Source organism: Oculina patagonica, chromosome 7 (assembly GCF_052425735.1).
Source record: "Oculina patagonica isolate OP01 chromosome 7, crgOcupat, whole genome shotgun sequence".
In the NCBI taxonomy this organism is placed as follows: domain Eukaryota; kingdom Metazoa; phylum Cnidaria; class Anthozoa; order Scleractinia; family Oculinidae; genus Oculina; species Oculina patagonica.
In genome coordinates, this window is record NC_135764.1 from 11882705 (window position 1) to 11895571 (window position 12867).

At 39.9% G+C, this 12867-nt stretch overlaps 1 protein-coding gene across 1 annotated transcript; it reads left to right on the top strand.

Moving 5' to 3' along the window:
* Window positions 1-3048: 3048 nt before the first annotated feature.
* Window positions 3049-7345, top strand: LOC144659413 (uncharacterized). The gene is made up of 3 exons (XM_078519838.1): window positions 3049-4244; window positions 5647-5833; window positions 6969-7345. The coding sequence occupies exons 1-3, from the start codon at window positions 3309-3311 to the stop codon at window positions 7055-7057; spliced, it is 1212 nt and encodes a 403-aa protein (XP_078375964.1). The 5' UTR covers window positions 3049-3308; the 3' UTR covers window positions 7058-7345.
* Window positions 7346-12867: the final 5522 nt, after the last annotated feature.

Genomic DNA, 12867 nt, shown 5'->3' on the forward strand with positions numbered 1-12867 from the left:
AAAGTGAGAGAGCCGATCTATACCTCTTTTTAACATCCAGCACAAACACCGCATTTTCGCGAAAAATACCACAGTGTATCTACGCGTAATAGCTGGTAACCTGCGATCAGGCTTTCTTTTTTTGACTCTTCCACCTCGAAAAATAACGCACTGATCGCAGGTTATATAGCTGGCGGAATGGTGGCCGGGAGCATGAAAACAATGACACGACTCAGATAACTAAAACTACTTATCAGCTTTAACGAATAAGGCGGTTTCAACTTGCTTTCAGAAACCCGATATTGGTCGGAAAAAAAGTGAGGGATTATTTTTATACGGACTATCGTCGACCAATGCATGCCGCAGGCTTGTAGAATATACCTCAAACCTATATTAAAATTTTCTAGATACCGTACGAAAATTTAGCCACTACCGCAATACCACGAACCCCTTGTCCCTCTCTATAAGAATGTTACGGTGTTTCTGAATCAGTTTGTTATTAATAAACAATTATTGGATGAGGTTTTTGTGATATCCGGAATAATCAAGGTCGAGGTAAGTGTTAACACTTACAGAGACCTTGATTATTCCGAATATCACATAAACCGAATCTAATAATTGTTTTATTATACATTGTTTTTCTGGAAAAGGAAGTAATGACAAACGATTTCAACCTGTTTCAAAAATTTTGCTAATTCCGGCTGGTCGTCGTACTTAAATCGTATAATAGGTCCTTCCCAATTTTTGTTAGTCATTTTGTGTTTTCCGAGACTTTATTGTCAGCAATTTTTGAACTTTGGTCAAACTATTTCTTGGTTGAAGAAGTGAATCGACGAACTATGAATTTTCTTCGCCGTCAGATGCCTGACACATTGCTCGGGGTTTTGCGGATTCCCAGAATTAGCAGTAGGCTCTTAGCCAATGAGAAGACAGCTAGACTAATAATTGCACTAATCTTACAGTGAACCCTTTAAACTCCAGTATCTACATTTGAAATCTCCCGACTAATCTTTGTACATTTTCTTATAGTTTTAGTTACGGGAATTTGTGAAAAGATCAAAGCAATTTTCCTTTGGTGATCGTTTTATTAATTCTTATAACCTCTTTTCTCGATTAATTAATGATAATGTGAGGAGAAATTTAGTGTTCAGTGTTGGTCACTCTTGGAGCACAAAAGTGTTGAACAAGTCAACTTATTACAGATATCGACGCTTTGCAGCCATATTAATGTAAGTTTTCTCCTTCAGGGGATGAAGGTTTTAGACTTCATAATTGTTTTCTTGTTGAATGACTTATTTCAGTCTGACAGAAGAAAATCTCTTGAGCCTAAAGAATGTATAATGCACTTTGAATATTCGGATACTTCGGCTGCGGGAGGATTATTTTTAACCTTGTCCAGAGTGTTGGTCCTGTTACAAAAAAAAACGATGAATAATCCCGTTGTATTATTTTGTTTTCGCTGCTGTGCAAACTGAATGAACCAGGGGTGGGGAGAGGGTGGGGGTACTCGACATAATTTCGGTTAGGGAGGTGCGGCACGGCCGGCCTTAACCCTGAACCTGTTTAAGGGGGAACTGAACGCGGTTCCCGGTTCTGATCCAATTTAATTTTAATTCAGCATTACTATCTCCATAAAGCTCTCCGGGTTGGTGCCGTTATTTCCTTCGAGTTTGTTATTTCCTTCAAGTGTGGCTTTGGCTAACTTCACCCTGTCATTTGGAATAAGAAGTGAAAATGCTTTTCAACACGAGTGATACTTAAACCATGGACATTTTTATCCCAGATTAGCGTTAATCGCCTTTAGCACAAGCCACCCAAACTGGGGGCGGAGTTAAAAAAATGCATATCACCGCGCGTGGTGGTCGTTTGCTCACCTCTGGCCCATTGTAAACCGTTTTGTTGTTTCTCAGATCGTTGGTAGAGACACCTTTCCAGTCCCAGTTAGATATTTTGGCCGAGTTGTCATTTAATCCCGGCCAGCTATATTCAATTCAACTTGATGTATAAATAAACAACCTAGACAACTCATCTGTTTTATTCCGACCAAAGAGCACCAGTTATATAACATATAACTGAAAGAAACTGCAGTAGAAGGACTAGAAGAAATTTCTTTGCATCAGCTGTAAAACGCTTTCAGCCGATGCTAAACTGTTCGGCTTCTAAGTCGAAGGTACCCAGACAGTTTCTTAAATAATTCAAGGTGGGGACAGCGTATGTAATTAATATAATTCAATCCGTTGAATTGAGGTTTTTAAACAATGGTTTATCTCTGGTTATAAATCCCAAACGGAAGTTTTAGGTTGTAAAAGTTGGATAAATATAGATATTTAGTAACCACCCGTGGTTTTCTTTCTTGATAAGTGGGCTTTCTTTTCAGCATTGATGACTGTTTGTAAGCGTGCGCCCGGTCAGGCACCACCTCAGCCGATTTTGTCAGACTAATCTGGCTAAAAACAGCTTATTTTGGCGATTTTTCAATAAATAAAGCAATGCTATCTTTGAAAGGAAAAATATTATTGGCGAGAATGAAACAAAAGAAATTACATCTTGAACTTTTAACCCGAAAATAGCTTCCCTGTAGGCGGCTTATTTTCAAAGCGTCGCCAGTAAATTGAACTCACATCATTGCAAAAGCTCCACTGCCGAAAAGAAACAAAAGATGTCCTTTAAAAACATACGAGAATTGGTATTGAAAATAAATGTCATAAGAGCGGAAATGCGGTTTACAGTCTCCCATGAATGTTAAACTAGACTGAGCCCCGGTAGTGGTGGATTGTTTTGTTATTATTTTGCAAATTGTATTGTCGGGGAAAAAAAGAGACGCCTATCGAACAACTTAGGTCTTTTCTGCCTTTACTGATAAAACGTATTTATTTATTTTTTTAACTAAAGAGGATTATTATAAGCATCACATCAACGATTTTTATTTCAGTTAAGGCTTTTTCAAATTTTCATCAGCCATCGATTTGAAAATGTCTGCTATTGACATATAGTTTGAAAAGCGGTCCATATTTCTAGTTTTATTTTTATTTTGATTAGATCAGTTTAAATAGAGGTCAGGGGTTTTAGACCTGTTATTAGAGAACCCTCTGGAGAGACTTTAAGAGTGTTGTTTTCATACCAAATAACACTGCCAAAGGGCAAGGCGGATGTATTTATAGTGGCCATGGTGTTGAGCAATTTCGATGATTCTTTATTTACTTAACAAATGACAGTCATTGGCGCGACACCAGAAACGCGCCGTTTGATCTACCGCTGATGACTGAAAAGATGACGAGGGTTTGATCGGCGGCTGTGTTCGAGAGGTGGTTAAGATTTCTAAAATCAAAATGGCACGTGAAGCAAGTCAGGCTTATAACTCTACCAACATCGATGTGAACTGCTCGTTTGTGAGCTCCATGAATTTATATTTGCTCGTGGTTGGAATAATAGGATTGTTTTTAAACATTTTTCCATGGATGGTGTGTTACGCGAAGCTTCGCACTCGATGCAGTCGAAGCAGTCGGGACGTATTGATGATTTCGCTCGTTTTGGTGGACTTTTTAACCGTTTGTATTCCGCTTCCAATTTACCTTTCGATGTACAACAACTGCTCGAGGACTCATCGAAACAGCCACCAAGAAAGACCGTCGATTTGCGAGATTTTTTATTTGATGTTTGTGTGGTTGAAACTTGCTGCGCTGTTTATAATCACAACGCTAAACTATACCTCCTACCTTGCGGTGACGGCGCGTGGAATTTATCGAAGTATTGGAGACAGGATTTCGTCCTCTTTAGCCTGCTCACGACACGAGCAACGACATCGAGAAAAGAGGCATTCGTCAATTGTGATTGCTAATTTAGTGGTTGGGATAGCCATAGTGGCTTTTTTAATAGCTTCGTTGCCCTACATCGGTTTGGGCCCAGAAGGGGTAACACCATGGAAGACGACTCAGCTGTCTGAAAGGACAGACGCGAACCTCACGACGACCTTGTTGTGTTCTCTAGAGCAAATAAGCTATCCAAGAAAGAACAAAGAATACACATTTCTATTCGCTGTGTTGATGAGCAGCAGCGCGTGTTTTTTGCTGCAGATTGTTCACAATATACTGAGCTGTTTTAGTTGTCCAAGTTATTCGGTTGGCGATGCCTCTTCGTTCACGACTGCAGTACGTGCTTCGAGGTCTTTCGCCTTTTACAACCGAAGACTCGGAGCGGAAAGAGACTTTGCCAAGATGATATGTGTGCTGGGGTTGACTTTTCATTTGACCTGGATTCCTGTTATGGTAAGTTTGAATCTAAGTGTCAGTTCAGCGAAGAAAGGAAACCGATCCAAATAATCCACTTTCAGTTTGCTAAATATTAAGACACGGGCTTCACCTCAGTTTATGTATAAATACCGTCGCGTGACTTCTTTACATCCACATTTAAACACACGCGAGAAAATTACATTTCGGTTCGCTGGGTTTATTTTTCCTCGGTACAAAAACAACGAATAGGTTTATTGTCACTCCACAACGTTTTAAAGAAGTGGAAATTCTTAATTCGCATGCGATTTAGGAGCCAAAAAATGCAAGCTAGAGCATTAATCTCGATTAACACCCTTACTCAAATTCATTAGCACGTATTTAATTTCACGGCGAGATTAAAAGCTCACGAATTAGCAAGTCAAGCACTTCAATTCTCGTTGTCACCTCTGGCAGTGATGTGGCACGCTATCATTCAATTGAGCATCAAAAGGCAATTTGTGTCAGACATGCAAGTAGAATTCGTCTGTTAATTAACTCCTTGTTGAGGTGAAGAAGGGTTTATTCTCGTGCTTTTGTTTTAGACTGCGAGCTGTTGTCGAAAGTGATCGCACAAATGTTTTTGCATAAAGGTTTGTTATGTGGTGACAATGAGTGCACATTTTAAACAGAACATTTTTTACATAATTGCTTCGCTATCTGTCTATCTCTGAACTATGGTCTCCAATTGTTATTATTTATGAAAGAACCCCTAAGGCTATCTATTGAAATAATTTATTAATAAAAGTTGGTTTTATGAAACTGTTTTTAAACGGCAATAAAACCTTTTCATTTGCAAAGAATAGTATGGAGGCCTTTGAAGCAAAGTGATTTATTTTTGCTTTCCAAAATGGCTTTTTCAGTTTTTCAATGCAAAAGGAAACATGCAATGACATGTATTTTGAAACAATACATGGCCCTTTTAATGTTAATGGATTATTTGTAATCTTATATGACTTTCTACTCGGGTGGGTTTTATCTCTATAATCCCCTGAAGCGATTCATCGTTCAATTCTCCTAACCGTTCTATATCAAAGTAAACTGTTCTGACCTTTCACCAAATAGCGTTCCCTCAAAAAAAAAAAAAAATAAAACGTATAAAACAGTAGGGACTGAGGAGTTCAGATTTGAAAGTAAATAAAGAAAACCGTAAAAAAAAAAGAGAAAACCTTACACAGGCAGCATGTTGCAATTATTACATGTAAGCTTGCCACATGGCTAGTTTTCGGAAGTGTGCGACAAGGTGAAGGGATATCTTTTTTATGCTAAAATTCAGATTTTTTAACGTTCCAGACTTATTTCCTCATTCAGTGTTCATGCAGTTCGCCTGCTATCACATGCCCACCAGAAACGGCCGCTGACTCGAAACTTGAACTGTACTTTTGCTCTTTCTTTATTTCAGGTTGCTGTTGGTTGCGTTATGTCCGGTTACCAAATCAGGGCCGAGTTTTCCCAGTATGTTATAGCTGCATCGTTTCTGGCACCCAGTCTCAATCCTATTTTTTTCGCTGTGTTTTTACTGGAGTTCAGGGAGGGCTACATGGCAGTATTGCACTTTATCCCTGATAAGATTGGCTGGCTTTGGAAAGGTATGTTGTGTCTAGTGAAAGGTAGACAGTTCCGTTGTTCCTGGCTGACAAACCGTTATTTGTCACCCATATCAAATTCTGCTCCTCTAGCACTCTGGTCTAGGTTCGTTTTCACGAAGCCTGTTTAAATACGGAGAAGAGTTCTGTCTGGTAGGAGAGGCAGATGTATTCACAGGCTATCTGAAAGAGGGGTTTACCCACCATACCGAGCCACCCCGGGCGAGAGAGTTTTTCATACGTCACTTTATAAACAGCTGCGAACGGTTACATAAGAAATCACAAATTAGGTTGCCCCAAGGTGGAGGGTGACTGGATTTAAAGTTAGCGTGAACTTGAGGGGCGAACCAACATTTTTCCATATAAACACTTTGGCTTCTGTACTTTTTAGCCATCCCGCGAAACCTGGAGGGCCAAGTTTTGGCTCGGTCCGCAGACAAAGAACTTTTTTTCTGATAAATTAATTAAACGTTCGGTAAAAGATGGCTCGGGGGAGCGACTTGTCCTCCTATTATGGACAACTTTTCTTCATGTTAACAGGCCCTTAGGCGTTCACATTGCTGAGTACCCCATAATAAGCTGGAATGGACAGGTATCCCAACTAGAGGAAGAAGCACTGCTTCTAGTCACTTCAAAGTAGAGAAAATAGTTTTGTCAAGGCGTCTGGCTCCGGGGTTCCCTAGGACAGAGACTAAAGTAAAGCATTTAAAACTTTTAGATATACTCTGTTTTTTCTTCATTTATTATAAGCTCTCAGCTCAGTTCAAACTGTCAGAGCAACGGTTACACGACCACATTACAAACAAGGATGGTTTTCTAGCAGTTCAAATGACAGTTTCATTCAAAATAAGTTAAACTTAAAAACCGTCGAGTAGACATTTTTCAAGTTAACTCAAATGCAGTATGTTTTAATCTTCTACAATTCTGTCCATCCTGGCCCCTTCTTGTTTTCACGGGTTTCTTTTAAGTTTTTCTACGACCTTGAGCCGTTAATGTGATATTTCAGTTAACCCAATGACCAGTTTGTCAGTGTTGAAAATTGTCTCTAATTGAGTGACCAGTAACCCCTTTAACGTTCACGTGTTCCCAGATCGCCACTCTCTCTACTTACTCGTTGGTGACTTTTTCTTTCTTGTAGAATGCGTGACGCTACCCAATAAACCAAACGAGGTGACCACGGACTCTGCCACCGCATCACTGCCAACGGAGAAAGGACATCAGGTCTAGCTCTAAAGCAGTTAAATTTCTAACAAACCTCGATTTGTTGATGTCATCAGCCATCCCTCGCTATTGCGAATAACTGTCTCCATGGTTACAGTACGGTTACCAGTTTCGCGACACTGAGGCTTTGTCATAAAACCTCCGTTGTTACTTGTCGTAATATCAATAGTGTCACACATAAACTGTGTTAGAGACCGCGGACAAAGGGGCGCTAATTCATTTAGCTTAGCGCTGTTGCATGCATCTCAGTAGACATTACTTCACTTTTTTCGAACATGCTACCTTCGAAATTCAGATACAGTAGAATCCCCGCAATTTCTCGAACCCTCGGTTTTCGAACCAATTTTCGTTTCCAATAGTACTTCTCTGTAATTTTCCCCCCGATTTTCTCCAACCGCCCGAGTTCTTGAAGCAATTTTCGTTTCCAATAGTACTTCTTTGTAATTTTCCCCCGATTTTCTCCAACCGCCCGAGTTCTCGAAGCATTTTCGTTTCCAATAGTACTTCTCTGTAATTTTACCCCCGATTTTCTCCGACCGCCCGAGTTCTCAAAGCAATTTTCGTTTCCAATAGTACTTCTCTGTAATTTTCCACCCGATTTTCTCCGACCGCCCGAGTTCTCGAACCAATTTTCGTTTCCAATAGTACTTCTCTGTAATTTTCCACCCGATTTTCTCCGACCGCCCGAGTTCTCAAAGCAATTTTCGTTTCCAATAGTACTTCTCTGTAATTTTACCCCCGATTTTCTCCGACCGCCCGAGTTCTCGAACCATTTTCTTTCCAATAGTACTTTTCTGTAATTTTCCACCCGATTTTCTCCGACCGCCCGAGTTCTCAAAGCAATTTTCGTTTCCAATAGTACTCTCTGTAATTTTACCCCCGATTTTCTCCGACCGCCCGAGTTCTCGAACCAATTTTCGTTTCCAATAGTACTTCTTTTAATTTTCCCCCGATTTTCTCCGACCGCCCTAGTTCTCAAAGCATTTCGTTCCAATAGTACTTCTTGTAATTTTCCCCCGATTTTCTCCAACCGCCCGAGTTCTCGAAGCAATTTTCGTTTCCGATAGTACTTCTTTGTAATTTTCCCCCGATTTTCTCCGACCGCCCGAGTCCGAACCAATTTTCGTTTCCAATAGTACTTCTTTGTAATTTTCCCCCGATTTTCTCCAACCGCCCGAGTTCCGAAGCAATTTTCGTTTCCGATAGTACTTCTTTGTAATTTTCCCCCGATTTTCTCCGACCGCCCGAGTTCTCGAACCAATTTTCGTTTCCAATAGTACTTCTTTGTATTTTCCCCCTTTTTCTCCAACCGCCCGAGTTTTGAAGCAATTTTCGTTTCCAATAGTACTTCTCTGTAATTTTCCCCCGATTTTCTCCGACCGCCCGAGTTCTTGAAGCAATTTTCGTTTCAATAGTACTTCTCTGTAATTTCACCCCCGATTTTCTCCAACCGCCCGAGTTCTGAAGCAATTTTCGTTTCCCCTGGAGGGAAATGGGACTCTGTTTCACGAAGCATTATTATTGCTCCTTTAGAAACGAGCTTTTAGATGCTTAGCAAAGCAGGAACAGTAGCCACTGGAAGAATGAAGACGTAAAAACTGAATGAGATAGCTTGGACGGTCTCGAAATTTCGCCAGCCTCATCATTGTTGACATCACTTACCTTACGAGTTCGTGATGGTTTCGAAAGGTTATCATAGTAATAAGGCCGTACTGGTTTGACGCCTTTTCAAAAAGCGAAAAGCAGAATTGAAAGCTTGACATAACAGGGGAGGAGTTAAACGTGTTCCTGTTGCCTGCTTCAAAATTGAAAATAAGTTGAACAGGAAGCTGAAAAAAACAAAGTCCACAACATTTGTGGAATAATTTACAATTAAGATTTGTTTTGCAATTCCAGTCAGCGAACATTCCGTAACGCGTAACGTAACGCGACGCGACGAACTTAAATTTTGTTAAAGTCATCAAGACACTGCATGTGTAACTTAGCAACTCATTTCGCAAAAAAAAACAAAATCGTGCGCTGAGCCACGTCTAGGAAAAGAGACTGCGCTGTTTTCAATTAATTGCTGAATTTACAATAGGGAAGATTTAATCATCTTAAACGGATAAATAGACACAACATGCATTCGGCTTTTAAACAAATGAGTATTGAAAAGTAAAACAAAAAACAAGGTGCCTTAAAGTAAAATGATTATCTTTTTTTAAAAACAGTTGTGCTTGCGTCGGCGGGCAAATGAAACACTTCGTTGATTAACGACGTAAAGTAGATAAAATTACATTAAATGTTGTAGTAAATTTGGAAAATCTAACGTTACGGGCGTCGACGTTTCGTCGGAGCGCCTGCAGGTACAATTGTCTACGCTGAATTTTTCTGTTCCCATAATCCGTCGCCAAATCTGTGACCCACTTTAAGGCGCGTTTACACGGCAGAAAAATGTGGGTACGGACCCGTCAGAAAATTGGTCCGAACCTCATCACTTTTGTAGAGAAACAGTCAAATCAAAACGGGGCCATAGGCGCCTATGGCCCCGTTTTAATTTGACTGTTTCTTTACAAAAGTGGTAAGGTCCGGACCAATTTTTTGAGAGGTCCGTACCCAATTTTCTCTGCCGTGTAAACGCGCCTTTAAGGCTAGATTAAATGGCCCTAGGCGAGTGCTGACAAAATGGGAGACATCAAAATTTAAGTTTACAAAAGGGCTCCTTGTGAGAATTTCACATGTAAATAACTATTAATTTTTTGTCTGCTTGCAGCTGTTTGTCTTCGCAGAAGCAGAAAAAAAGTTGTTCTTTGGCTAACGATAAAACTGAATAAAATACGTTGTAGAATGTGAAAAAATTTTTAAAAAAAAAAAAGGTTTAGGTCACGAATAAAAACAACGTATCTGTAAACGTAGTGTATATATATATATCCCGGTGCGGCTCTCATGCTAGGAAGTTGTCCAAACTTCTGTATTAGTGGTCTGCTGATTTACCCTCGGACGTACAAGCAAAATCATACCCCCACCATCGTACAAGGGGGGGGGGGGGGGGTGAATGGAACCCCTCCCCGGAGTTTTCGTTCTATTAAGGTGCAACGAAATTAGTTTGCACTGAGTAGAAAGCCCGTTGCTTACTCTACAAGATGACATAAGTTTTGTTGGTTGTGACGTCATTTTTTTTGGCCAGACCTGCTTGTAATTATGACGTTGCCACGGCAACGTCAAATATCATGAACACATGATTGACATATCAAAATTTCCGCAAGGGATGAATGAATAGCTACTGAAAGTCTCAGCATTCAGAGTAAATCCCCTTTTCAAAATTTCGGAAAACCTTACTGGGGGGGGGGGGGTGGGGTGGCATCTACCCCCGAGGGAGGGAGGGGGGTGGATGCCTTGGGATGAATGCCTCGCTTGTACGTCCGAGGGTTAAGCTTGTTTTTTAATATTACAACTATTTTGGGGAAGCGGGAAGCACGCCCTGCTTTGCTAGAACTTTCTGAACAAGATTTTCTAATTCTTGCGATGATGCCAGCTGTCTTTATTTACTTTCATTTAAGGTGGCTGATAATGGTTTTGAAGCATTTTTTAGTCCTTTCTAGTTCCTATTATACTTATGGTATGGCACAAATGCTAAATCATTGGTCGACAAGTTGTTATCATTTTCTTGCCATAAGTGGTTACCATGGCAACAATATAACCTGTTAAAAAACACCCTTAAGTTTAGCTTTCAATGCTATTACCTGAAAAGTGAGCTCGGTAACCTTCATTTTTTTAATTGTCGAATTATGATCAGCATGTTAAGATACAACTTTTTGCAAAGTTTAAAAAAATTCTGTCAGAGCAGTTCAGAGCCACCTTTTAATTAATAGTCTGAAAATTTAAGATGATTCTGAACTGCGCGACAAATCTTTTTTCAACTTTGCCAAAATTTGTAACATGGCATGCTGATCAAAACACGACATAAAAAGAGGGTCACCGAGCTCATTTTTGAGTTATTACCACTGAAGGTTATACGAAAAATGGAGTTGAGTGGAGTCGGGAAATGGATCAAATATGCGCCCCCACCTACTGATAATATTGAGGTCAACAGCAAATACTCTCCAGGGAAAGTATCATCTACAATGCAGGACATTAATGTTGGGACACACAATTCTGGGCCAAATGACTGCTTGTCCCCCTTCCCCCCAAACAATGTTGAGAATTGACCATCTCACACACCAAGATCAGGGCATATAAGTTTGTCAACATTGCTTGGGGGAGGGGGGCGAAACAATGAACAAGAACAGTGCCAAAACCATTTTTTTACGTACAAAAAGGATATCTGGTATGATTAAGAGATCGCCTTCATAAGTGTCCCTAGGATTTTTGACCCCTATTGTAGGGCTGGAACCGTGGGACGTTTGACAGGAACACGTCCTGATCTAACCTTCATTATTGCATTCATCGCAGGGCTGCACTTCAGGTGTAGTGCAACTTTTTAAACTTTTAAGGTACCCGCCCAGGGAAAATTTTGAAGTTTTATTTTCCAATCTTTTTTCCTAATAATGTTTCTTAGTACTCCTATTTTACAGAAATATCGATTTTGGGACAAAATTCGCACAAGGAGCCGAGAACGATAAAGCTAAAGTTTGTGCTTTTACCGGAAGTGAATGGTATTTCGGAGTAAGGAACTGGGACGGTTGTTAGGATGTGCATCCATTTTTTGCTTTTTCTCCGTAATATTTTGATTCTGGTAGCTGTTTTGCGATGTTGTTTTGACTGTTCGAGCTCTCTTCGCTTCGTGGACGCCATATTTGATTTGAAACTTAGTCCCAGTTCTCAAAAGTCAAAATTGAGAAACCGGAAGTCTGGGGCGAGTACCGCACCTAGCAACGCATAAACAAACAATGTTTCTGCAGTCTGCAAGCCTTTTAGACAGCGGAAATTCATCCAAAATGGCGACATTGAGCTCGCGTGGATAAAAACTCTTCAATAACACGGATTTTGGAGGATTTTCACCAAATATTTACCACATTTAAGTAAAATGTGGACTTCCTGCTGAGCAACGTTTCAGAAAATCACATTTTATTTCTCAACGAGAACACATTTTCAAATGAAACTTGGCATGTAGTTCGTACATGTGTAAGTCTACTATCGTGCGCTTGGGAAACGAGCAAGGTTGAAAACTGTGGTTATGGCGGTCACAGAAACTTAAGGAATGAAAAAAATAACCAAAATCGTTTATATCTTTTTGGCAATTTTAGATATTCGATTCCCCAAAGACAGATTTTTGTGTTGTTTGATGAAGAATGAAAACACAGTTCAATCATTCGCCTGTTTCTAAATGGCTGCTAGAAAAACTTGAAAATGTAAAATATATGCTGTTAATAATAAAGTTAATTATTAACAAATTGATGTACTATAATGTCAGTAAAATGTTGGCAACTCATTCATCAAATAACAATTACTCTTTGTGGAAGGTTTGGTGAGATTAGAGTGAAAATATCCCTATTTTTTGTATCGTCAAAAATGCACTAAATTTGCCTGGGCAGGTACCTTAAGGGCTTATAGTCCGGTCAGTTAGCACAAAAATCGTGACAAACTGCGTAAAAGCACCAAATTTGGCACAGTTATTCCTTTTGACATACCAAACGAATCTAGAAGGGGTGCCACGTGATTAAGCTTTCCAGGGGGGGAGGACGCCCATAACATTTGCATAATGCCTTAACGCTAACATGAAAGCGAGGCTGTAATATTCAATGTGTTTATTACGCACCCATTATGACGAATTACTTTGTGAAACAGCTAAAACACATTAAGCAGACTCAGTGAAGAGTTTGACAATAAATGAGGCA

Coding starts and splice junctions, on each gene's coding strand:
- LOC144659413 (XM_078519838.1), top strand. CDS start 3,309: ATGGCACGTGAAGCAAGTCAGGCTTATAACTCTACCAACATCGATGTG. Junction 4,245..5,646: donor TGACCTGGATTCCTGTTATG/GTAAGTTTGAAT, acceptor TCTTTATTTCAG/GTTGCTGTTGGTTGCGTTAT. Junction 5,834..6,968: donor GATTGGCTGGCTTTGGAAAG/GTATGTTGTGTC, acceptor TCTTTCTTGTAG/AATGCGTGACGCTACCCAAT.